Source organism: Carettochelys insculpta, chromosome 21 (assembly GCF_033958435.1).
Source record: "Carettochelys insculpta isolate YL-2023 chromosome 21, ASM3395843v1, whole genome shotgun sequence".
NCBI lineage: Eukaryota > Metazoa > Chordata > Testudines > Carettochelyidae > Carettochelys > Carettochelys insculpta.
The window spans coordinates 15,001,806-15,029,001 of record NC_134157.1 but is presented as its reverse complement, the minus strand read 5'-3'; the positions used below and the strand labels follow the sequence as shown (position 1 = coordinate 15,029,001).

Sequence of the window (27,196 nt, the reverse complement as noted above, 5' to 3'; positions counted from 1 at the left end):
AAAAAAACCATGGAAAATATTTTCATTAGATTGTGTAACGCTGCTTAGGATTTGAAGGGAAGGAGACTTGGTAGCATGGGCTGCCAGCAGATACTTTAAGGAAAAGCAGTGGAATGGGAGCTACAATTTGAGCATCTGTGAAAGCACAGGGTTGTTAGAGTTGTTGAAGTTTTAAGATCTCTCCACTTTCTAGTTCAGCCAGTTTTTAAGATCTGATTCCATGTATGCAACTGCACTTTCATAGGTTGAAAAATTCAGTTTCGCAGCTTGCCTAATTCAATACTATGTCCAGCTAATTGAAGGATCTATCCCTTTAAATACCATTCTTGTGTGAGTTAGGTAAAAATAAAAAGCAAGTGCACTCACCAGTGTGCAAAAAAACAATCATTTTTTTAAATTTAAATCAGATTTTTTTTTTTAAAAATCCATAAAATACTAAATTTCTCTTTTAAAATAACAGTTGCAATTAAATCTCATCAAAAATATGCTACACCTATACTTAGTCTCATAAAAATGAATTAATGTCTCTAGTGCATCCAGCCTTGCTTCTTGAAAGTTCTGGGCTTTCAGTTTCTGTTTCTGGGCAGACGAAAGTTGCAAAGAAAAACACAGGTTGGGTAAGATTGTGTTTGTTTTGTTCTTACATGGCATGGTAGACCTGGGCCAACCATGGCAGAGGAGTTAAGTTACAACGTTGACTTAAAGACAGAGAGATAATATAGTAAACCATCAAAATGTGAGATTTTTGAGTTGTGCTTAACTCTCATGAATACGAATTTAGCTCAACTCAATATCTCGCTCCACCCTTCTGGCCTGCATGGCCCCCTCACCTGCTGTGCCTGGCTCTGGCTCAACACCCCTGGCCCTGGTTCACCACACAGAAACTCCCCTGCTCCCCGTAGCCCAGCTCATCATCCAAGCATGGCTCCGGTTCAACCCACATCCTGCACACAGCCCCGGTTCAAATCCCCCATGGCCCGGCCCAGCTCACCCCCACGCGCGTGACTCTAGCTCAACCTCCCCTGACCCGGTTCAACCTTCCCCACCCCGACGTGGCTTTGGCTCATCCCCCACGCACAACTCCAGCTCAACTCCACCCCAGGCTGAACCCCCCTCCCACGGACCCAACCCACCACCAGGCTTACCCAGCTGCTCCCCACCTCTGACCCACAACCCTAGTACTTACCTTTCAAAAGGAGCTCTAAGGGCTCCTGTTACTTCCCCAGTTGCAGAACATGTGTTCTCCTGGAGGCAAAAAAGCTACCCCCTGACTTACTCAAAATTTGAGTTATGCGAGGGTGTGTGGGAATGCAACCCTCGCATAACTCGAGGCACTACTATATGTAAGAGGATGGAGACAGCATTGAAAGATACAGGGGAGTGGAATAGAAAGAAAAAGGGAAAACATTATTCAGCCCACACACACACAGCTTCTTTTATTCCTCCACACTTTTGCCACAGAAAAACTATCATAGTTTCTGGGCATGAGACCCTGTCTGGGAATAGCGTGAAGATATTTGTTTCATGGATAAAAAAGGAAAATGTGCCAAGTATAAGAAGTGCAAGATGATGATGCAGAGCCTAGTTGCAAGAATGAAACATCATAAGAAAATTTGTTTACTGGGGAGAAAATGAAGTGGATATGGCTGAAGAGCTGGGAAACTGACCAGCTCAGCTGCGCTGGTCAGCTTCCAGTGGAGGAGAGCTGGGAACCAGGCAGCAGCCTGGCTCCTGGCTGCCCACCACTCCCAGGAGCCAGGAAACTGACCAGTGCCACTGTCATTTTCAGCTCGGGTTATTGCAAGAAATGTGTAAGTTGGAATTGTGTAGTGTTTGGTCTACTATACCTATTTCACTTCAATATAACTCAGCTTTCTTAAGGGAACCCTGTCCTATACTTATTTTCTCATAGAAACAGAAGTGCCAATGAGTTCAGTGGTATTTACTCAAAAATTAAGTGCACTTTAAGCTCAGTCAGTCTTAGCTTTTATGATAACTTGCAATAGAAGCTGTATCCTTGCTGAAGAACATATTTCAGACAACAACGTATCAGTAGCAAGCAAAAGATTTCAGTCATTGAGTGAAACAACCTTTCTGGATGGGTTTGTGGTAAGGACCAGCAAATATCAACAAAACATCATAGCTGAAAAGATTGGTTCATTTATGCTACAAAGTCTCCTTTTTGCGTTATTAACAGTAAACATCATAACTGATATGGTTGAGTCTTTATGACAAGGCTACATTCCTCCTGGTAGAGCAGACATTGGTGGAAGGTTGTTATTTACAGTATTTGAGAAGGAACTTGAGCAGTGTGCAAGAAATACTGATGGGAAATTTTCCTCTTTAAACCTTGGTGGAGCAGTGTATACAGTGATTCAGTAATATATGTGCCTGCATGACAACGAAAGATGGGGTTGCATATCTTTCAGAAACAATAGCTACATTTGGAAATGCCCATACCACAGAATGTGCGAAAAGTGGCAGTGAAAGCTATAATAAAATGTGAACAAAAATACAACTGTCGTGTGCAGTTTTGTCACAGACAGTGCTGCAAACATGGCAAAAATGAGAAGGTACTTATAAGAAACAGAAGTATTTGCCGGAGTAAAATAGGACTGCAGTGCGCATTTAATGCATCTTTTAGACAAAGTCTTAAGTATGTGTTCTCCAGGAAATAAAATAAAATGTTGAAGTCACAAAATACTTTTGTAACAACCATTTTGCTTCAGCTATGCTGAAGATATCAGGAGGATCCAAACTATTTCTCTGTCAAAATGTTCAATGGAATTCTCTGTTTGATTGTTTTAAGAATTGGCCTAGTCTCACAAAACTTCGTAAACAAAATCGCAGTTAAATAGATGGAAGTGTCTCATCTAAGGGTATCTAACACTAGATTAAAGAGGAGTGTAAAGGATAGGCTCACTATACTGAAACCTAGGGCTGAGCAAACTTCAGAGAAATTGCAGATGCATAGCTGATACTGTCCAAATTGGGAGGTGCTTCAAGAGATATTAAAATACCTCAAGAAGTACCTTGCCAGAAAGTTAAACTAGAGGCAATAAAGAAGCAAATGTATTAAACACTAACTCCACCTCCATCTTCTTGCAAAATTCTTAACCCCAGATGTAAAGGTAGATGTCTAACTTCTGAAGACACTGCTGCTGCCACCAAGGCATAGGCATCTCTGAATCACTTTGCAGTTATGTAGTCATAATAAATTTCAGGGCTGGAGCAAAATCACATAACCAGTACATGTTTACTGATGATTTGAGCAAAATCACACCTCTGAATTAGTGGGATTTATTAGCTAAGCCTCTTGAACCAGAATTCCATCAGTTGGTAAGCCAGCTTTTCACAGCCATAGCTTCCTCTGCAGGCACAGAAAGAGTATTTTCGTCATTTGGTTTCATTAATACAAATCTAAGAAATTGACTGGGAGTTGAAAAAGCCATTAAGCTTGTACATTTGTTTCTGAATCAAAATGACAGTGTGAGTGGAGAAAGATGAGAGCTGGTTGTAGAAATTTCAAGGGCACCATACATTTAGGCTGTGTCTACATAAACCCCCGGCTTTTGAAAGAAGAAGGCTAATGAGACAGTTTTGGATATGCTAATGAGGTGCTGCAAAGAATATGCAGTGCCTCATTAGCATAATGGCAGCCGTGGCACTTCAAAAGTACCGCTTTTGATCACATGCGGCTCGTCTACTCTGGGTCCTTTTCAAAAGTACTCTGCACACGTCGAAATCCCCTTATTCCTATAACCAAATAGGAAGAAGGGGATTCTGACACGTGCGGGGTCCTTTTGAAAAGGACCTCACGTAGACAAGCTGTGTGCAATCGAAAGCGGCACTTTTGAAGTGTGGCAGCTGCCATTATGCTAATGAGGTGCTGCATAGTCATTGCAGCACTTCATTATCATATCCCAGTTTCTCATTAGCATCCTCCCTTCAAAAGGGGGGCTAGTGTAGAGAGAGCCTCAGTGTTCTGAAGATTTGTCTTGTTAGAGTTAATAAAATTCGAAAATTAAAAATAGTTTGACTGTTGTCAATCAGCAATTCAGATGCCTGCTGCAACTTTAAAGGTGAAATATGCATTTATGTAACATTTAAAATTTAATTTAATAAAATAAGGGCTTTTGTGTTTGAAATTTAGTTCTTGCCATTCCCAATGGCCTTATGTGCTATTTCCTAAATTAATAAAAATCAAGTTATCTAAAAAGATTATGCAATGTATACCCTCTTAGGTGCTGTAAAATACAGTACTGAGTTGTAAATTCACGTTTTAATGATTGCACCATTCATTGTTAAATAAATATGTGAAGAAGTATCAGTAGGAAACTTGATTTAAATCAAGCTTAAATTTTTCTTTTTTTCTTGATGATTTAAAGCATTTCACCCTGGTACAAACACTTTTTCATGAGATGAATACTTTTTTAGGAAATGATACTAATAAATTAAGCTTAACTGATGCAAAGTCGGGAAAATGATAATGTTTGGTTCATAGTTAGTGTATACCTTTAGTATGGCATTAATAAAATGGATCACCAGTAGGTATCCTATTGCTATCAAGATTTTGATCTTGTTTGTTTATTAGCTTGGTAGAAGTGATGGAATTTATCATAAACTGCTCTTATTCTGAATGTAGAGGTAGCCACATGTAGTAATGCCAGGGATGACTATTAACCTGTATAAATGGAAACATCTTAAGTCAGTTTTCTTAAATTTAAGCAGCAGATTCATAGAACTCTGAGAATCTTAGGGAGGTGAAGCAGAACTAATTAGACTTTTTGTATCAATGAACCCCAGTTTTCATAAATAACTATATATGTAAATATTGTGCAAGTTGCAAGAGTTTGTGAAAGTGTTTTGTGGGCTAGTTATGGATTCTTTCGTAGCATGCAAGGTGACATTTTTGCATATCAGTGTTATCCAAATCAGTGAATTGTAACTGTGATAGGATATTTTTTAATTATTAGGTTTTAACTTTTGGTTTATTCTGCAGAGTATTGTAGGTGTTCAAATACTCTGAAAACGAAATCACTTTTATTAGGTGCATAAATATGGATTTATGTGCTTAAACTTGAACACTTAAATCTGATTGCTTTGGTCATAATGTTTTAAAAATCCTCTTTCTTCTCCCCCCCGACCCCAACATTTAAAAGATCTTCGTGTGAAATTGGATCTTATTACTACTTTCAGTGTTCTGATTTCTCATAACTCCTTCCCTCTTTTTATGTGTGTATCTGAAGAATGAGCACATGCCGTTGGTGTACGCCTGGTGGTTCCTCCACCAGTCAGTTCCTAAGGACTTATGCTTCCAAGACTTTGTCCGCTGAAGATCGTGCAGCAGCCAATGATGATCTCTGTTACTGCCTGGAATGTGTGGTTGAATATCACAAGGCAAGGGATGAATTGCCTGGCTTGCTGCAGGAGGTAATTAACTGTACAGAATAAAAAGTTTAATTGAGTTACCTCATAAGGTAGGATTAGATGATGGTTGGGTCTCATTGAGGCAGAGAAATTTTGTGGGGGCTCTTTGTTTAGCTGACTTGAAGGAAGTATGCTGCCATTTAATTGTAAATTCTTGGAAATGTTGCTGATATCTGCATCGCCTCATATCCATGCCCAACAGTTAATGTTTTCCTACCATGTCTGGAAAGTAACTTTCCAAAACAAAGTAAACAAGCTCTTAGAATCTCATCAGGAGTTCCATAAGATGCTAAACATCCTTAGTCTCCACAGACTGTACTGACTATTGTATCATTGATTCCTTTTCCCTGAAAAGATTTTATGGGAGTTGGAAACATCCCGTCTTGTTGACCACTTTGAGAAATCCATGAAGACAGATATTGAAGAGGAAGATGAATTATTTATAGTGGATGATGATGGGGAAACTAAACTGTCTGGTTATACAGGCCCAGATTTTGAGAACAACCTACGTGTACCTCTCCTAGAAATACTGAAATACCCATACTTGTTGCTACATGAGCGAATCAGTGAGTATTTTATGGCTTGCACTTCTCACTAGTGCAAGCAGTAAAAATAATTATTTTAAACAAACATTAATGAATTTTTTTAGTTGCCTTGCTAAAATCATGATGATAATTCAGTAAATATTAAGTTACCTTGCCTTGGTTTTGGTTAATTTCTACCATTTCTGTCTGCTCTTGTTTAGGTGAACTCTGTGTTGAGGCTCTTTGCAAAATGGAACAAGTTAACTTCTCCTTTCAGGTCTTTGACAAACATCCAGGCATTTATCTGCTGTTGGTACACCCCAATGAAGTGGTGAGTTATTTTTCCTACAATGAGAAACAGAAAAATTAAAATGAGTTAAGTGTTTACTGGGCACTTCTGTTGCAGGGATTTGATTGTGTACATCTGTCTTTGTTCATTTTGGCAAAATAATAAACCTACTGTTTCAAGGTTCAAACATTTCTGCTGTACGCTCCTCATGTAAACAATCCATGGAAGTGTATAACCTTGATTAGTAGAGGAATCATTGTATCTGGGCACACAGTATTCCTATCCATGATAATATGTGGTTGTTTGCCAAAAAACTCAGCATTATTCAAGTGCATGCAAGAAAAAAAGACAGTGAAAAAGCACGTTGAAAAAGCACATTAAAATCAGCACATTAAAATCAATTTTTACTGTTTAATTTGGGCCATTTTTAACATTTTGGTTTTTTGCGGCTTTTCTCAGGGTGGATAATAGGACCATCTAACAGTTTAAATAATTTAAATTCTACTAAGTCTTCTCCTGATTTCATGTGTTCTGGGGACTGAGCCTTATACTGAATTGAGAATCGGAAACATTTGTCTTTCAAAATAAAAATGTACCAAGAGAAATTCCACTACATAGAATGAGTTTAAATATAACACTCATTGTTCTTCCAAATTCTTGTGATCAAAAATAAAATCAGAGTTAAGGTTCAAAATTCAGCCTGGTTCCTGGCTCTGACCTTTTTTGGCAAAATGAAATATTCAGTTAGAATTGGGATATAAATACAAATATAATGTAAAGAAAAGAATTAAATGAGGATGGAGAAGGGGGGTCGGAAGTGAAGGTGATGAGGGCAGTGCATCATGTGTTCAGCAAATTAAGTGGAAATTGTGATGTAACACTGAATCCCTGATACCTGTCAAGGAACAAAAGCTATGGAGTCTTGTTTTCAGAAATGTGGAGAAGTTAAGGTTAATAGGAGTTGAAGGTGTTAGTCACTGAAAGCTATATCTGGTGTAGTTTGAAGTTCAGAAATTGCCTCCAACATGAAATAGATGTGGTGACAGGGGCACTTTCAGATGGAATAAGAGAAATCAGAAACAGCCGTCCTCCTGCATGTCCTTTAATTGTAGAACGGAGGTGGGCAATATAATTTTTGATGGGGTGCAAAGCCAAGGATGTGGTACGTGGTCAAGGGCCGCACTCTTCCATGATATTAATGAAGGAGGTGTGGGCTCTGGGATGCAGGCTGAATGCAGAAGGGAACTTGGGTTAAGGGATTGGAGTGCAGGCTGGGATGTCAGTCTGGGAGGGAGTTTGCGGGAAGTAGGAGGTTGTGACTTGGCGTAGGGGAGTGGAGTGCAAGATCTGGGCGGGAGTTGTGAACTGGAGCGGTGGTGTAGGAAGGAGTGCAAGGTTTGGGAAAGCATGTCAGTTGCAGGAGCAGGGATACAGAAGTTTCAGTTATGTGGGGCAAGGGGTTCAGGAAGGGGGCAGAGGGTTGCAGGGGAGAGAGAGAGGCTGAGGCCCCAGAGGCATGCTCTGGCCAGGAGGTGCTTACCAGGGTGGCTCCTGGCTAACGGCCCAGCAGGTTCCTTTGCCAGGTCTCTGCCTTCTGTGTCCCCACACATGCTCAGAGCAGCAGAAGGGCCACATGTACTGCTCTGAATTGAATGCTGGAAGCCCAGGAGAGGTGGGAGGGATATGTCAAATGCTGCATGTCCTGCAAACAGGTAGTTCTTATTGGTCAGAAACTGGCTAATAGGAAATGTAAGATTTTGCTGGGGGCAGGGGACAGCATGAGAAACATCTTCCCACCATGCTCACAACGTTTACAGAGCCATGCAGCTGGCTTTTCTGAGTGCCATGTGGGGCAGAGCAGGCAAGAGGGCAGCAGAGGCTCCAGCTGGCCAGATCCAGTGTCTTGGTGGGCCGGATCCAGCCCCCTGGCTGGATTTTGCCTAGACCTGTTATAGAATATTTCCATAGCATCCAGAGTCTGTTAGCACCAGCAGCTACGGTCATCCCTTAGTTTAGTCTTCTTTCTGTTAAGAGAGCACTGAAGGTTAGAGAACATTTGTAGGTGCATGTACCTGAATGAGATTTGGGGAGGGTATTTTAACCCTAGGTCACAATGGGAGGTCTCTGTGCTATTTGTTATTGTTTGAAGCAGATTTTGGTGACTTTTATAATGTGGCAGATGGCAATAGTTTGTCTCTTTTTCAATATAGTCCCTTAAGGAATTTCTGGAATACCGAGTGCATCTGTGTTAAAAGTCAAAATTTAACTTAGCAGGCCATGTAGCATTGTAAAGCCAGAAAAAGACCTAAGGAAGAATTTGGTGCAGAGTTGGACAAGTGTGAGTGCCCCTCTTCATCCACTCCCTTGACACCATATGTTTAACTTGGCAGTGAGAGTTGGATTATCCTATAAAACTGCCTCTGTGTGCAGCATAGTGTGAAAGTGGTAGGATCCCAGCAAGCTCTTCCCTCATCTTCCTGGTAGCTTAATAGCTGAGGGAAGGACTGAGGAGTGGTGGTACAAGTTCAAATTCCCAAATTTGGCATTCTCTCGTCTGGCAACATCTGTCATCTGGCAGGACCACAGATCTTGTACAACCAGAGAGTCCCAGGCTGGCAGGAGGAGGGGCCAGCCAGACTGGGGTAGGTGCTTAGGGCAGGGCAGCCACAGTGGGTCTGGCCACAAGGAGCAGGGATAGCAGAAGACAGGGAGCCTGGGTCAGGAGCAGTGGCATGGGCTGTTAAGCTGGCAGCTCATCACGGGGGCTGTGTGGGAAGCCGCAGCCCTGGGAAGCTGCGACTGGGGAGTTGTTGCTGGGGCAAGAACCTGGAGGCTGAGGAGCCTGCGCAAGGGGAGAAAGGGCTGGGAAGCTGTGGACAGTGAGCCCAGTATCAGGGGCTGAGGCCAGCAGAGGGGCAGAATTGACCACCTCTCCTCTGGCAAAATCCCTGGTCTGGCACCGCTCAGGTCCTGAGGTTGCTGGACCAGGGATGTTGAACCTGTAATACAGAGTCCACAAAACACCTGAATCTTAAGATCTAAGCACTGGTACCACTGAAGGGTCTGCGGTGTTATGATGAAGGATTCATAGTACACCTTAAGGCTGAGTAGGGACAAAAAATTCTTCTCATCTCAGAGAAAGTCAGTGAATGGTTTCATATGAGTAAAACAGGTTTAATTCCGTAGATCAGGAGGAAGATAAGGGTTTTAATAACCTAGGAAGGGTATTCATCTTAATATTCTTTTTGTTCCACAGGAAAAGGAGAGTGTTTATCCTTTTTTCAGGTTATTTGATACTGTGTCTAACAGTGGATCATCCAGGTTTTGTTTGACAGAGTTTGAGATCTGGTATAGATATGGATCCTTAGGCATATTTGGGAGGTCACCATTTGAAAATTCTGCCATTCAAACAGATGCATAAGCTGGTCTTGATAAATACATAGTAGCTATATTACCCTATGTGACAACACACTAAAGTCCATCAAATGTGTCCAAAGGTGGATTGTGGTTAGGTGAGAGGTAGACAAGCACCTTCATGTACCTTAACTTGTGGTGGTTGTTCCTTAACAGCACCTATATCTGTTCTGAATGTTGATCAGTAAGGTAGTTTCAAGACTATCAAACAAGTATAGCAAGAGTGCCTCCATCTTATGCCTCTAGTGAAATTTGCTTTCTTAACTTTTTTTTTTAGATTACAGCGTGCCTGGGGAAATGTTTGTTTATGTTGGAAGAATACTTATTCTCACCTTCAGGAACTTACCCTGAGTGCAAATGTATTTTACCACATTTTATTAGGCATACAGTTAGTAAAGTCATAGCTTTTTCTGTGACTCCTGTTTGTTTTCCTTTTAGTAATAGGTTAATTATTGTTTTAATCTATAGATTCGTCGATGGGCCATCCTGACGGCAAGAAACTTGGGGAAAGTTGACAGGGATGATTACTACGACTTACAAGAAGTGTTGACTTGCTTGTTTAAAGTCATTGAGTTGGGACTGTTTGACAGTCCTGATATTTATAGTTCTTCAGTGATTGAAAAGGGGAAACTCATTCTTCTGCCATCCCATTTATATGATACTACCAACTACAAAAACTACTGGCTTGGTGAGTGATCACTCGATGGTGAGGTCCAATCCCTACACTCTAAGTGTAATCATGTGAAATCACTCCAATTCCAACTGGAACCTCAGGTTACAGTGCCTCTTATTTCTCAAGTGTATTACCTCCCAGCAAATCCAACTGGATTTTACATTTGCTCTCCAGGAATTAGATCAGTTGGTAAATAGATATCTGTGAATAGCTTGTTCAAAACAGTGTATGATTTGTTTATTCTTAGGAACATTTCAACCAGAAACAACATGGCTTTTAAAAAAAACAAACAAACAAACCTGAGCACACATTTCCTTACCCAAACATAGCCTTTCCTTGCTAGTTTAAATAGGCTTCACTGACACCCCTGAGGCATTGGTGTTCAGTGAAATAGGTTGTTCTTCTGTAGCTGTTGCTATCCCTCTGACAGTCTGAAGCTGATGCGGTGTTTTCCCCTCAGCACAGTAGCTACTCTTTATCCATTTCAGATGTTAGTTTGAACCATTACTGACATGGCTCCTAGGTGAGATGAAGGGGGGAGAAAAAGGGTGTGGGGGAGAAATTACACTCATCCTCCTTTCCCTTGAACTCCAGACCCATGGGGGTAGGGGCCGGTGCTGTGGCTCAGGGCTTATCCCCAAGACTGGATTAATTCTTCTGGGGTTCTGGGGCTAGCAGATTTTATGGGTTCCCCCCCATAGGCTTTAGGGTAGGGCCAAAAATGAGGGGCTGGTTGTGCAGGGTTCTGCCAGGGATCAGGCTGTGGATGTGGGGACTTGGTGGGAGGCAGGATATAGCAGCAGGGTAGGGGTGTGGGGTCAGTGTGGGTTGGGAGGTAGGGTACAGCCTGGCATGGGGTCTGGGCAGAAGAGTAGGGTATGGAAGTGGGGTGGGAGTGACATCTGGGCCGGAGGTAGGATGCTGGAGTGGTGTGGGGAGGGGCAGGTGGAGCCCTGAGCCTTGCAGGTCAGACCAAGGTAAGCCATGGATCAGATCTGAGGCACCAGTTCCCCATCCTTCCATTCAGTTCTTGGTATGGTCCAGGCAATTGATTCTGTCTCTTGCTATTGTTTTGGGTTTATGCAGGATTTAACCTTTAGCTACCTTTTAGCTATCAATACAGGTAACCACCAAATCTATAGGTATGTCCACCTTATTCACAAGAATATTCATTCTGGAAATATAGTTGTTGAAAGTTCAGTGAATTGTCTTTGACTCTTGTTTCAAGTCCTGTGAGGTCAGTGCAATCAAAGTTCTTGGTAGTTGTCAAATAGATTTCGAACTGTGTCTGCCCAGGAGACTCAGTAGCTTATTTAAATTCATCCGCTTCAGGTTTCTCTAATGCCAAACATTTCCTCTGAGATGTTTTGTTGCAGTGAGCTTTGGAAAACAGTACTCTTAAGGCTTGCCAAAACTTTAAAAATTCTCATACGCAAGCCTAAAGACAGATTGCTTTCATTGCAGGTATCTGTATGTTGCTAACAGTGCTGGAAGAACAAACTATGGATTCTTTGTTACTGGGTCCAGATAAACAGAATGATTTCATGCAGTCTATACTTCACACCATGGAGAAGCAAACAGAAGGTAACTAATTTTAACTGATGAAGCAATGATAGAGATTAAAATGGATTATGAACTGTCATATTCTGGTTGATACCATGCCTATTAAAACTTAGTACTTTTGTCAAACAAGTATTTTGGGGAATAGAAGTGTAATGCCACAAACAGGGTTTCTCAGATTTTGACATTTTATTCCTTCCCTGAGGTGAAGAGCAATATTTGGATATACTTTGAGATAATCACAACAAAATGAGGTTCAGTGGGACTTCGAATAGTGGAGAAAAGGTGCCCATTGTGGCTTTATGGCACCATATGTAAAGCATGAGGTGAGGGTAAAAAATGTCCCAATTACTGGTTGATTTTTCACTTAGAAGAGGTAGATCAGGGTTTCCCCTCTCCTTTCTCCCCCTCCCCCAACCTATTCGGTATTTATTCTGGCTCTTGCGTCCTAAAAGGGAAGAATCTCTCTTCCTGGATTGTATTTTTACCTTTCCCAGAAGCTGAATTTTGTTATCCTCCTGATTAGTGCTGTGAGAGACAATTAATTGAAAATAGAAAGCTCATGGTTGTGTAGCAACTATTTTAATTTGCAAAGGTAGTGTTTCATACTTGCAGAGTGGTAGCCATGTTAGTCTGTACCGTCACAAATAACAAGCTGTCCAGTGGCACCTTAGAGACAAGCACATTTATTAGGGCATGAGTTTTTGTGGGAGGTGGGTTTTACCCCATGAAAGCGCATGACCTAATAAATGTGTTTAGTCTCTAAGGTGCCTCTGAACTGCTTGTTATTTCAAACTTTGTAGTTCCTGCTATTTATTTGTTGGATCTTTTGTTTGAAACTGGGATTTTTATATAAGTTGATTTTCATAATACAAGAAGAAAGATTGTCTCTTTATAAGTGCAATATTTTTGTTAAACAAAGAATTTATAATCTTTTATGAAGAAAAATAACACAAGAAAACTGTAAGATAATATCTCAGATCTGAAAGAGTTTTAAAAGGAAATATCACATTAGTAGTTGTTAATTAGAATAATTGATTATCTACATGAAGAAGCAACAAAAACAAAAGAGGAGGAAAAGGTAAAATTACTCAAATTGTGCGAAAACTCTTCTGTATATATGAGGATCCTCTCCATTCTTATCCTTTTCCTGATCTAACAACATCTAAACAATTTTTTGCTTTGTCAGTCATAACAAATACAGCTTTTTAATCATAGAAAACTAGTGATGCTTCTTTTGGGTAAAAAAAAATATAGTTTTCTAAATACCAGCATAATTTAATTATTTTTTAATTATTCTATTCTACACTCATCTTTTAGTTTTATGTGGAGTACACTGGAAAAATTGAAAGACTGTCCCGAGTATAAAATTTTCTTTTACTTAACCACTTTAAGTAAATTGAGCTTTAGTATCATCAGAACCAAAGGAGATAATTAAGGTATGGGATTTCTGCAGATAAATGATCCTGTTTGAAGTCAAGTTTGTGGGTTTTTGGGGTTTTTTTGTGTTTGTTTTTTATTGGCAGAGTAAATTTATAATAAGACTAGAAGACTTACCCGGCATTGCTCAGGTCCCTAAGGGCACGTGGCTGGTAGTGTAGGGGGTGCAGCAGTCAGGGCAGGGGCTTTGGGATGTGGGGAGCTCAGGAGAGGAGGCTGGAGTTGAGGGGCGTGCAGGAGTGTCAAGGTTGGATGGTGAAGAGTGGCACAGGGCAAAGTGTTCAGAAGTCAGAGAAGGGGTTGGAGGTGTAGGTAGTTGAGCAGAGTGGGGAGCTCAGGGGAGGGGAATGGGGTAGGGAATACCACCAGCTTCTTCCTGGGGTCAGCTGGGATGGCTGGAGTCTTTTAACTCACCCACTGCCTTCTCCCCATTTTGAGGCCATGTACCCTGCCTGCCAGGTTGTCCCAGGGCCAGTCTGGGAGTAGGGGGTGGAGGATGGTTGACAAGTAACAAAGGTATTTCCCTAATAGTGGCGTCTTTTATTTCTTCTGATAATCTCAGGATTCAAGTTTTTAACTCATGAGTGGTTTTTAAAAACTCTTCTACAAGAGTTCAAGATTTCTTGACTCAGTGACCTTTTCACAACGTATATTTATCCATAGCAGACTGAAGCTTCATTTTTTAAGATGATATCTATAATGTATGTTAAACGGTTTACCAGTTCGGAGAATCATAGAACTGGAAGGAACTTGGAGAGTTCAAGTCCAGTCCTCTGCACCCTGACAGTCAGGAAATTTTTCCTAACATCCGGTTAAATTCTTCAATTTCCATTACTGTGGAATAAGAGAATGATTGCTCTGTACTCATTTTAACAGTCTCCAAAATACCATCTAAAGAGGTGTCAGATTCTGACTCTGAACTGCTTCCATAACAAAATTAGAATGAACTGCTGAGAATGAGTTACTCCGTGTTGGTCATTCAAAATATTGTCATTTTCTATACCAGAAGAAATGTTTTCTCCATGAATTGTTAAAATAAAATTTCCAGTCGTCAAAGCCTGAAAAGAATATTCTTTTGAACAAACCTATTGATAAAAGTACAAGGCTGTGTCTCCACGTGCCGCTTCTTCTGGAAGCGGCATGCTAATGAAGCACGGATGCAAATTTTCCATGCCTCATTAGCATATCGGCACATGGTTCGGAGTCCAGAAGACGCTCTTCCAGACTCCGAAGTACACGTGTAGCCACGCGGGCCACAGGGATCTTCTGGGAGGAAACCCTTCTTCTGGAAGCCCATTCTTCTCCAAAAGATATAACAACTAATCTCAGTAGTATACCTCTGACCCCCAAAATATCAGCAATTAGAACAAAAAGGGAGAAAGGTAGGAATGACACAGTTTTGCAGTAATGAGAAGCTTTAAAAATTATCATCCATCTTACACACACCTTCCTCCTGTTCCTCCAGGTTACTGTTACTTATAGGCTATGTCTACACTAGCCCCCAACTTCGAAATGGCCATGCAAATGGCCATTTCGAAGTTTCCTAATGAAGCGCTGAAATACATATTCAGCGCCTCATTAGCATGCGGGTGGCCGCGGCACTTCAAAGTAGGCGGGGTCCTTTTGAAAAGCAGCCCCGTCGGGGTGAGCCGCATCAGTTTCGAAGTCCCCTTATTCCTATCTGCTCATGGGAATAAGGGGACTTTGAAGTAGCCGGGGTCCTTTCAAAAAGGAGCCCCGTCGAGACAAGCCACACAGTGGCGAGCTGCATCAATTTCGAAGTGCCGCGGCGGCCCGCATGCTAATGAGGCACTGAATATGTATTTCAGCGCTTCATTAGTAAACTTTGAAATGGCCATTTGCATGGCCATTTCAAAGTTTGGGGCTAGTGTAGACACGGCCATAGAGGGAAATCATGGCTGCTCTGAGACCTTATGAGTTTCTCTGGCTTTGCACATGAGGGCAATTTTAAAATTCATCCTCTTCCTCTGGATATAAAAAAGGCATTTTTTTAGGTTCATGCACTTTTTAAAAGTTATAATTTACCTTTTGTTTCAATGTTTAAATGAAAGTACTGAAATGCAGAATCAAGTTCACTTTGTATTCAGCTTGCTGTGGGAAAGTGCAGAACACTTCCCCCTAAACTCATCATAATCATAAACTGTTGTGTTTCAGATGAGAGCACTGATCCCTTCTGGCCAGCATTGCACTGTTTCATGGTGATTTTGGATCAGCTCGGGTCTAAAGTGTGGGGACAACTCATCGATCCAGTCCAGGCCTTTCAAACCATTATCAACAATGTCAGCTACAACAACGAAATAAAAAATATACGCAATAGTTCAAGGAGGTGAGTTGTTCACATTTTTAAAATACAGCTTTTGCAGCTTCTAGCCCTGACCTCAATGTTATAATAGTTGTTGGGAAAAGGGCACAGAGCAAAATAAAACAAGTGCAGCATTACCAATTCTAAGTGATCAAAAATCATAAGACATCCCCTGCCGTGCTCCCCCCACACCTTTCCCAATTGTAGATTTGACTCAGACTTGGGAGTTTTTACAGAATAATAAATGCTATGTTCCCTTTATTTGCTTTCTGGTTTTTGAACCTTTTGGGTTCATGCTTTCAGGATTTTCTTTGCAGCCATGAAAACTAGAAACATTTTCAAAGTAACACTGAGGTTTGCATATAATCCCATGTCTTGACCTGTGGCCTTCAGAAAAACTCCCAGATCTCCTGAGAGTTGGCAACTCCACAAATGAGACCTAACAAGAAACTCAATTAGAAGGTGCATCTGTAAACTTCTATCTTACTGGCAAATCATACATAAAGTCTTCTGAGTATTTTCTTTATCAACTTCAAGAAAATGTCATTAAGGGTCTTCCCGTGCCTTTTTTAGATACAATCATTCCATGAGAGATGATAAAACAACCTGCAAAGTTATGTTTAAAAATATAACTTTGTATGTCAGACTTCATAGGGGAAGTGTTCCAAAGAAGATAGTGGGCATCAAATGCCCTCGGGAAGCTTTTGATATTCACAGATTTACAATTGAAATTGAACCTAGTGTTTGAGACACATCTTTAAGCATAACCTAGACAATCAAAATTAAGCAATCAACAAGCGAAGAAGTCACGCATTCAGCGCAAAAGTAAGCAGCTATCAAGTTGTGGAAGTGGATTCTCTGCAGATTAGAAAGCATAGCTGTGCTCCACCTTTGAAATAGCCTGCTTTCTGGTACACTGTTGTGTAAGAGGGTATGAATAGGCCCTTTAGCCCCACATTTATACTTTGTAAACCTTTTTATTACAAAATTTTAAAATAAACCTTTCCATAAAAACATTTTTCAAGCAATGGCAAATAGGTAAGGCATGCAGTGCTTAAATATTTTTTTGTGGTGGTCTACAAGCCAAAATTGATGCATTGTCCTATTGAAAGAGAACAAGTAAATGAAACTGCTCAGTTTTTCTTAACTGTTCTTAATGACTGAGTGGAAAAAAAAAAAAGTAAATGACATAGGTAGGAAAATTTGATTACACTTGAACCTCTAATCAGGCAGCCCTGGAAGACATCAGATGCCGGATTAAAGATTTTGTTGGGCCAGGGACGGTACTGCAGGGTCTGGGCATGAGTCGGCTGTTGGCAGGGCACTTACCTGGTACACTATTCCCAGGGGCATATGTAGATGTGTGCTCCCTGCCATTCCCAGGCACTGTCCCCTAATGCTATGGGAGCAGCAGGGAAAAGCCTTGGGAAGCATGTCACTGCACAGATGTTCTCCCTGCTAAGGGTTAGAGTGAGTGACAGTATGCAGAACAGCTTCTTTCCCTTCTGTCCATGTCTGTACCACAGGTGTTTCTGGATTAGGGGCATCCAGAGAACAGAGGTTCAAGTGTATTGGAATGGAGAGTTTTTAAAAGTTGAAGCAGGTGTTAGTAACAGCTAAGGAAGACCATTTGAAAAAACTTGTTCAGTTAAACTAGGTGTTTTAAAATTATTATATGCAAATACTTATCACATTATATTTCTTCCTGGCATACATTAATCCTCGACTAATTAGTCAAAACTATCGTTTAGTAGTAAGGTTTATTCACAGCTGATACCTTTTGTCCATGCAATTTCTTTAAAGCACCTACTACAGTTGCCAACCCTCTAGGCTTGTCCTGGGATTTCCAGGAATTAAAGATTAATCTCTAATTAAAGATTGTTTTGTGATGAAATGTTCAGGAATATGTCCAAATAACATTGGCAGCGTTGGCACACTTGTGGGCACTAGAAAATAATAGAACTGGAATAAACTTACACATTTTAAAATGCCATATGAATGTTCTCCTGTAGACATTTTATCTTTTGCATCAGTTAGTAGTAAAAAGTGGCTCCTGAGACTGTGAAATTGTCTCCCTCGCTCTTTTTTTCCCACTTAAAAACTTGTGCTCCAGGTGGAGCATAGGTTATCTGCAAGTCTCCACTTTACTCCTCTCAGGACAAAACTTCTAGCTGGACAAATGCTCCAAGGACTACCCCAGTTGTCCTCCATAGATCTTTTCCACATTGTCCGAGGTCGTCATGTTTAGCGTTTTCCTTGCAGGTTCCGTTTGGGAGCGTGACGGACTGTGATGGTATTCTGAGAATGTTGCCTAGCCATCCCCACTTTCTTCTCTTGATTTGAACATCAAGTGGTTCTTGTCTTGCTCTGTTCCAAAGCACCTCCTCACCTGTGGCCAAGTCTTGCCATTTGATGTGAAGGATGTACTTCAAGCATCTAGTTCATAAATAATTTGCACATGGCTGGGATTAACTTTTCTTTTCTTTAGGACTAAATCTGAACCAGAGTCAAATTATGATGAGGAAATGGTTACTTGCAGCCAGATTGTGTATAATTACAATACAGAAAAGCCCAAAAAGGTATTTAAAAAAAAAAAACAACTTTTCATTTTCTACACTAGTTTACTGATTCTTTTGTTAAAGGATACTGTCAACTTTTAAATCATACTTAATGTTACTGGGTAGGTTTCTTTTCAGATTAATTTTTCTCTATAATTAGTGTGCACTGGGTAGAAGTTTGTCTCTAGTCACATTCAGTGGTTGTGTTGTGTGGTCATTCATTTTTCTTCCTGTTTGTGTGGATCTTTCATAGAGCAATGAGGGTGAGAGAAACATTTTGCAAAATGGACTTGTGTGGTGGCAAAACAAAATTGGCAGGGGAACTAGGAGACAAGTGTTTCTTCCTGAAAATACTTCAAATCCATTTTTAAGTTTTCTAGATTTTTATTTGACAGCATCCCTTTTATATACTTTTTGTTGGTTTATGGTTGTTTTAAAACTTCATTAGAATATTGAAGTAACATGACATACTATTAAATGTTTGTTCAACTGAATACTTGGACTCGTGTATAACTTACTTTTTTAACCATTTCTGCTCATTAAGACACATATGTGCATCATAACTGTCACTTAACTTTTGTTCCATAATTAAAAGTGCAACGTTTATCTGATATCAAAGTAGTGTAAAGCATCTAAACATTTAAAGTAAAATACATTTGACCCTTTGAGAGGGAGACTAGACTCCCTCTAGCATACTATGACTAATGGTTTGCTTTTTTAAAAATGACTTGAAGTGAACTGTTTTCAGTATTTTAATTTTGTGTTTTGTTCTTTGGGAATAGGAAGAGAATGTGTATGGTGGAGTATGGCTTTGTTTAGACTTCAGAGACAATTTTTAGTGACTGATTTCTCAGATGCAACTGGACTTCTGTATCAATTCAGTGTCAATAACTAGTAAATAAGCACCATTATAGGAGTGCAAGCTAAAAGAAACTTTTGGATAAGAATATTGTATGACGAATCAAAAGTAATCCAGATGAATAATAAGAATAATATTGTGAAAATACATAATGAATAGTTAATTTATCTTTTCTATTTCAGGATACTGGATGGAAGACGGCAATTTGTCCAGATTATTGCCCCAACATGTATGAAGATATGCAGACATTGGCTAATGTGCTTCAGTCTGATATTGGCCAAGATATGCGTGTCCATAACAGCACGTTTCTATGGTTTATCCCTTTTGTTCAGTCCCTAATGGATCTCAAGGACTTGGGTGTGGCTTACATAGCAGAGGTCATTCACCATCTGTGCTCACAAATTAAAGGCTTTCTCAGTGAAAGAGTCCAGCAATGTGACAAAGTGTCTGAATTTTTCATCCTGATCTTGGTGTCAGTTGTTGAGCTACACAGAAATAAAAAGTGCCTGCATTTGCTTTGGGTTAGCTCTCAGGAGTGGGTGGAAGCAGTGGTGAAATGTGCTAAACTTCCAGCCATAGCATTTACACGCTGCTCTGAAAAAGCACCTGGAAACTGTTCTAGAGTTTCATCAGCAATATCTTCCCAGACTTTTAACACAGTACAGCATGCTTGCGTACAGTTGATACGTAGCCTTCTTCGAGAAGGCTACCAATTAGGGCAACAAACTGTTTGCAAGCAGTTTCTAGACAAACTCAATCTGCTTTTGCGTGGAAACTTATCACTGGGTTGGCAGCTGAACAACCAAGAAGCCAAAGAATTGCAAATATGTTTAAAGCAGGTAATAAGAAGTATAAAGGACAGATCATCAAATGCTTCTATACCTGTGGAAAACAACATGCTTTGTACAAATTCACCTCTGATTCCTATAAAGCAAGAGAAAGGGATAGCCAATGACCGATGTCAGATGAATGCACACCACAAAGGTAGCCTCAGTCCTCCCTTTTCTTTAGCATCTGGCAGAGATGAGGTTTGTCAAGAGATTCCTTCCCCTAGAGGAAGAAGTATGTGGGAAGAGAAGTGTAAGGAAGTGTCTTTTAACAATACAAAATCGGATGTAAGTTCAGAATGCCTTTTGACAAATATTAAAAAAGAACTAAATGATAGCTCATTTCAGGAATGTGAACATCTTGACAGCTCTGAATCAACAAAAATGTGCGAGGATACCCGTAAAAATGGAAATAACCCTCAACTGGAGAGGAACCAAAATAAGAATAGCTCCTTCCTTGAACAGTGCTTTAACAGAAGTCCTCAAGTTTCTTATTACAAAAGTCATGCTATGTTGGAAAGAGATGAAACAGCAGTGAGCATGCCAGAGTGTCCAAGTGTTCAGGCTTGTTTCAGTTCTCATGAAAACATTCATAGCTCAAATGGAAAGGATGGAAGTGGTTCCCCTAATTCCTGTTCAGAGTTTAAGATAGATTCTGATCAAATCACAAATTTGAAAACTAAAGCACAGAAATCTGATTGGACCACAAAACTACTGCAATTAATGAAGCAATCAGCTTCCAGTTCAGAGGTAGACCAACTACAGCCTGTACCTGAGAGTCTATATGCAAGTAAGGATGGCATCAGAGATCAAGATGTGAATATTTCGAATGAAGTTGAAACTTCAGTTAACTTTAATGGTTCTAAAAATAAACAGGAAAAAAGCGTGAACAATATTTCTCAGATCAAGCTGCTCTCTCTCAATCAGGCATCAAATGATACCAAGGGAGATCATGCAAATGTCATTAAAAAAGAATTTGGCTTGGAAGAAAGTGAAAGTGGCAGTGAGGAAGATAATATTCCACTTACTGTGATTAAACATTCTTTAAAGAAAAGGAAATCGCTTTCAGGAAGATCAGGTTATTTATCAAAGCCTCTACTGAATAAAGACCTTCACGCAGAGATACCTGATCAAGAGCAGTCTAAGTCTGGTGATGACTGCAAAGATCCAAAAGTGAGCACGCTACATTCAGACGAAACTTCAGCAAATTTTAACACTTCACATAATTCTGAAAATAAAGGGGAGGTACCCAGGAATGCTCTTCTAATCAGTCCACTCTTGATTAAGCATGAATCAACTGACAGACTGCTAAATTTTTCAAGATATTTTAAAAGAGAAAGTGATTCAGAGGGCAAAACAAATACTAAAGATAATACAGCACTTTCGTGTGATTTGGTGAAAAAGAGATCTGGAGCTAGCCCCCTAAAAGACTCTCAGATTGATAGTGATCTTAATAAATTATCTTTAGATACTTTTGCCAAAGCTGTTAATTTTCCTGTTGATTCAAGCCAAGAATGCTCGAGACATCTTTATGACATTAAAAGGAAAGTAAAAGGTGCTGTCAGATCATCTGCCGATACAGATTGTCCCAAAAATGAAGTCATTGTCATTTCAGATTCCTCTTCTGATGAGGAAAATAAGTTGGATATTAAGAAACCAATAAAAAAAGGTGAGCATTTGCATCCAGAAGAAGAATACGTAACATCTGGCTCTGTTTCTGAAAGTGCGAACAAGAAAGAGCGATTGAAGACTCCTAGTTCCCCGTTGCCATGTGAAGAGTATAATTCTCAGTGTTTTGAGTTTGAAACTGAAGATGATGTCTTTTCTGTCTGGCAAGATTCTCAGCTAAATGAAGAGGAAGTGAATCAGGGACAGGAACAAGACTCTAACTTGATATCAGCAAGTAAATGTGCTTCAAATAGTTTTCAGTTGGTGGATCATACAAATGACTGGGGTTACGATACAGATTACATCAGTGATGATGTCATTGAAAAAGCAGCAGAGGTTGTTGAAAGGCAGGTAGAATCTCTGTCTCCTAAAAGGCTTAGTAAAACTGACATAAAATCTGAGGCAACTTTTCAAGAGCCTGCTGTTAAGGGAGATGCAGTTGATCAGTCTGAGAATTTTACTCAGCCAGATGCTTTTAGTAAAGACCAGGCCAAAAACACAGGCTGGATAGAATCCAGAGCATCTACATCTAGCGTACCATTAGCTTCAAAGTTGGCGATTAAAAAAAGCACTTTGAGTCCTGGAAAAAATTTAGGAAAATCCAAGTTGGTAAGAACTGCCCGTAGAAGTCCCAGAAGAATGAGTCTTAAAACTCTACAAAACAAAAAGCTTCCTCAGATGAGTTCTAGAAATACTGAGCCTTACAGGTCAACCCCTGCTGTAGTTCCTCCAAAGAAAGTTCGCCAATGTCCAGAGCCAACATCAATGGTGGTAAAACTTGGTCTGAAAAAGGCCCCTCGCAAAGCTTTTGAGTTATCCCAACGATCCTTAGATAGCGTGGCTGAATTGCGCAACTACGGTAAAGCTGCTGGGGCAGTGCAGACTGCACAGAAACAAAAAACTAAATTAATTGCTCCACAGAATCTAGTTGTAAAACATAATAGAAAAATGTTAGCCTGCCAAGATCTTCAATTTTTAAGGCAGATAAGACCCAAACAAGCAGGAAGTGGAAAACATCGGGTAGAAAGTTTTGAAAGCAGAAGCAAAAAAATCACTAAAAAGTCTAATCCAAAGCATTCTGTACAACAGCCTGTGGATTTTAACACAGCAGCTGCTGCTGCAACCATTGGAAACCAAAAAAAGAGGACAGCGAAGGATATATGCTATCCTTCAAACGATGGAAAAAAAGTGAGCAAAAGTTTCTCATCTGAGAGAGAGGAAGTCCAACCCGCGCACCTTAATAAAATGTCTCCACGTGGCTCTAAGGACTTTAACATGAAAATAGAAGAAAACAATATGGTAGTTCCTGCATTACAGATGGAATCACATGTCTCTTCATCTTTAACTGGAGATAGCAAAAATAAACCTGCAGAGACAGAATGTGTTGTCCTCCTAGTTTCCCCATCTGCATCTAACTTTGATGAGGCAACCTTGGAAGAAAGCAAGCCTAAATTAATTGAAAACAGTGATGAAGATGATTTGTTTTTAACTCAGTTAGATCCTGTGGATATGGAAATGTGTTCACAGATGGAAAATACTGGAGATGATATAGTAGCTAGTGAAAAAGAGTCAGTAGACATGGAAGTAGGTACTAGTGCAAGTCCACTGCAGAGTGGACCCTTAGTTATTGTGAAGTGCAAGTACAAAAATTGTACCGAACAGGTGGAAAAGACAAGGGAATGCTGTAGGAAGCATTCTGCCATCAATGCTTCAGATCATCTGTTTGTCAAGCCTAGTTTACCACCTCCTAAATCTCAAAAATGTTCCACTGCTAACGTAGTCAGTTCAAAAATCTCTTCACGGACTGCCAGCCTCGCCAAGAACAGTGAAAATGTTTCAGAGCCCTCAAAAGCCAAGTCAAATTTGATAAAATCCCCATTGTCCAAGCCAGAGAATCCAAAGGCTGTATCATCAGAGAACCAGATATTCAGGGCCCCAAGTTTCAGCAGCAGTCCTCGACTCCAGACTTCCAACAATGTTCTCCGGCCCCAGAACATGCAGACGAGCATTGCTCCAAGTTTTCCGCGCAGGTCTGCCTCAGGGGCTCATTCAGGGCAAGAAGGTCTCTCTTCCTTTCTACAGGCAAATGGTCTTGTCACTCAGCAGCATGATCATAGTATTTTTGTTGGAGAGATCCTGAAATGGAACTATGAAATGTTTGCCTCCTTCAGCCAATTTGGACTTCCACATAACCTTCTTCAATCAGTTATGGTCTCTGTTCCTGTCAAATTTGAAGGATACAATGACTATTTTAATACATTTTTCCCCTTGCTGATGCTAAATGCCTTTGAAACAGTAAGTAGCTTATCTGCCTTTTTATAAACTGTTGCCACTTCACATTTCTGTTTTTCTTTAAGAACAGAAAAGCTTTGGAAGAGCTAAAAAGTGCTAGGTACCTTCTCACCTTAACTTCTGAAAAATGTTACAGTGCCTTGATTTATGAAAAACTTGGCATTTGTACATCTCCTTGGGAAGAAATGTGCTAAAGATCTTAAAATGTTAAAAATTAATTTAGTGCTGACAAAAAGACAACCTGTGTACAGGGTTGCTACACCCTCTGTACTTCCCTCCCCGATGACAGAGCTCTTTCAGGGCAATTTAAAAAGGTCACCCGCAAATGGAAAAATCAAGTTTGTGCACATTTTTCTTTTTAGTGTGTAAAGAAGGCTTATAAGTGAAAATTCCATCTTTTTATGTGAAAGTTAGGTCTTAACTGTCTTGCATTCCAAAATATATTAAAAATGTATAGATCAGTAAGGCTTCTGACATCAGGAAACTTTGCAAAAGAAATGCTATAGATGTGGGAAATGATTTTTCAGACTGCTAAAAACGCTTGGTAGAAAAGTGTTCTTCCAAACATGGAGTATCCCTGCCCCTTTGATTAAGTAAGAGCTCTGTGTAATCTTGACAGCTTCTCTCTTTCACCACAAAAGTTTGTCCAACAAAAATTACCTCACCTAGCTTGTCCTGTCAATTAAAAACCAAGGCTATGTCTACACTATGCCAAGTAAGTCAATGGCAAATACGCAATTCTAGCTACGGCAGTTGCGTAGCTAAAATTGACCTGTCTGTGCTTGGCTTACTTGAATGTCTGTACTGAGCAAGGTTGACAGCAGAGTTTCTCTCATTGATCTTCCTTCCTCTTTGTGTCTTGCGAGGAGTACAGGGGTCAACTGTGACCCCTGCAAGGTCAATTTTGCACATCCCCACTAGACACCCAAAACTGAATCCCAGAAGACCATCAGTGAGTGGGTCAATCTTCCGGGCTAATGTTGGTATAGTCTGAGAGTGCTTTCAAGTGGCCCTGCTTCCCGTGCCCTGCCCCCACCCACCCCGAAAAAAAAATTCTCTAGCAGAAACAGAGCAGATAAGATTTGATATTCCAGATTTGCTATGTACAAATGGACAAACTGTTTTTGGAGCACACTGATAAGAAAAATCCCTGCTGGCTTCATTGAGTAGATACACACATATAAATTTTATTCTATTTTGAAGGTCACCTTATAGCCTGACCTGCATCAGTACCATCTGTTTCAATTCATTTCTGCCAGTTCACTTCAGTACTGCTGCCCTTTGCCAGTAATGACAAATTGTGGCATCATTTTAGAATGTGCAGTTTATCCTTATGAAAAACAGTCTCCTAAAATATTTTGTATAACTTCTACTTTTATTACATGCAGCTTGCACAGGAATGGATTGAAAACCAGAAAACAAGAGAAAAAAAGAGTTACCATCTGCACTTACAAAATTTCTGTGCTGACTTGAATCGAGCAGATTTTACAGGTATTTATGAAAACACCCAGTTTTCTAGGGAAAAAAAGGCAAAATATACAATTAATTGACTTAATGAATTAAAACTGAGTGGTAGAAGGAGGAGTAGGGGATGCACATATTTGGGTGCTCAAATTTAAGTTGTGGTTACAGGTAAAACTGAAGCCTAGTTACAAATGTATTGATGAGCTAGAGATAAATGCTTAAAAAGAAAGGTGCCTTATTGCCCAAGCTAGAGAAAGCATATTGTATCAGTCGCATATGGCACAACTATTGCTCCTAATTAGATAGGAGTGATTTGTATGCAACATCCAAAATGCTCAGATTTATAAGACTTTCCATTTTTTGTTTGAAAAAAATTAGAAAATAGATATTGGTGAAGAGTACTTTCATGCTTGAAAATTGCTGACTATGCCAAATGTTTTCTAAATATTTTAGTGTGTCAGATCTCACCCACTTAGAAGTGTTTGATGAAGCAGGTGATAGGAATAAAATAGCTTTTTGGCACACTTTGGTTTCAAGTGTCTGATCTGAGTCAAAGATTGGCAGCCAGGAACTCTTGCTTTATAATCCTGCTTTTTACATTAATTTGTCTTGTTGCATTGGGCAGGTCACATACTGCAATATCTGCATTTCCATAACTTTTAACCAGTTTAAAACTTAGATGTTTGAAGGAGTTTTGCCTTTCCCTCCTACATACCTCCCAGGCCCAGCTGGACTCTTGGCATCTGAAGCAACATAACATGTTTTGCAAACAAGACATCTGCTCTCTTGGAGGCAAGCCACGGGGGAGCTGTGTTGCTTGAACCAGGTGTTTTCTAAGAGTTCATGTTCAAGGACTGGGAGGAACGATGTGCTTTTACTAGAGATAGCTGTGCTGAGCTAGTTGAATTATAGCTGATTGCTTTTCTCATAATAATGTGCTCTCACTTGGTTATAAAAGCTGTGAGAATAATAAACTCAGGGCCTTCAGTCTTCAGAACTGTTGGTCCCCTGCTGTCTTTATGTTTGTCTTTGTGTTTCATCCTTCGCGGTACCTCGTCTTTGGGACCTGTGAAAAAGAAATACTACAGATGTTTATTTCAGAAGTGCCTGCAATAAATTAATACTTTAGTGGTTACCCAAATATGTCTGGCTGTGCCCATTTTAATTTTTACATTGCTTCTGGTAGCATATATTCAGGAAAGTGATCTGGCAAAACAGCTTCATCCAAAGGATGACGACTTGATCTTTCTGGTGGTTCATGAAAAACAAAATACCTTTGCTGAAGAAAGCGAGATGGAAAGCCGTCTTGTGTATCATGTTGGTTTTGTGACTCGCTTCTCCTGTGCATCATTCCGTGAAGCAAGTAGGTAAAAGCAATAAAGAGAAGTTACAGTATTATCCACTAGGATAGATGATGGTTCTTTTTACGTGATCAGTCCATATCTTTTTATTCCCTCTCATGTCATATTTTCCTAAATCCATTCTAATTGCTACATTTTAAACTTACTCTATTTGTATGCATCGTTTCCTTCTCAGTGCTTATCTCCAGAGACTAGCAAGTGCCTCTGCAACAAACCTCTTGTCTATATTCATCTGAATAGAGAATTAAGGACCTTTTTAAACATCTCCAACCAATGTGGCTTGCAAAAATCATAACAGTGCTCCTGTTAATATTTCATCAGAACTTTCATTGTCATTCCTAATTAAAATGTTACCTTTATTTTGGGCCTGCACTTAATTTAGGCTTTTCAGGTGGGTGCTAGTTAGCCAATAATTAACATGTCCATCAATTGTTTGATTACCAATAACTAAAAAAAAATATTTCTAAGACTATGTTAAGTGAGAGTGGTTCTCTTGAGTCCAGGTGAGTTTAAG

At 40.0% G+C, this 27,196-nt stretch overlaps 1 protein-coding gene across 4 annotated transcripts in view; it reads left to right on the top strand.

Moving 5' to 3' along the window:
* The window catches only part of SETX (senataxin), a 57,712-nt gene that overhangs the window by 4,746 nt on the left and 25,770 nt on the right, over positions 1–27,196 (top strand). For all 4 annotated transcript variants that reach the window (XM_075015038.1, XM_075015040.1, XM_075015037.1 and 1 more), the window contains 10 exons: positions 5,250–5,433; positions 5,786–5,996; positions 6,176–6,285; positions 10,126–10,345; positions 11,795–11,914; positions 15,506–15,677; positions 18,142–18,232; positions 19,253–23,860; positions 25,246–25,348; positions 26,508–26,684. In XM_075015038.1, coding sequence (XP_074871139.1) covers positions 5,251–5,433; positions 5,786–5,996; positions 6,176–6,285; positions 10,126–10,345; positions 11,795–11,914; positions 15,506–15,677; positions 18,142–18,232; positions 19,253–23,860; positions 25,246–25,348; positions 26,508–26,684 — 5,995 coding nt within the window. In that variant the 5' untranslated portion in view covers position 5,250. The remainder of the gene's footprint in view (positions 1–5,249; positions 5,434–5,785; positions 5,997–6,175; positions 6,286–10,125; positions 10,346–11,794; positions 11,915–15,505; positions 15,678–18,141; positions 18,233–19,252; positions 23,861–25,245; positions 25,349–26,507; positions 26,685–27,196) is intronic.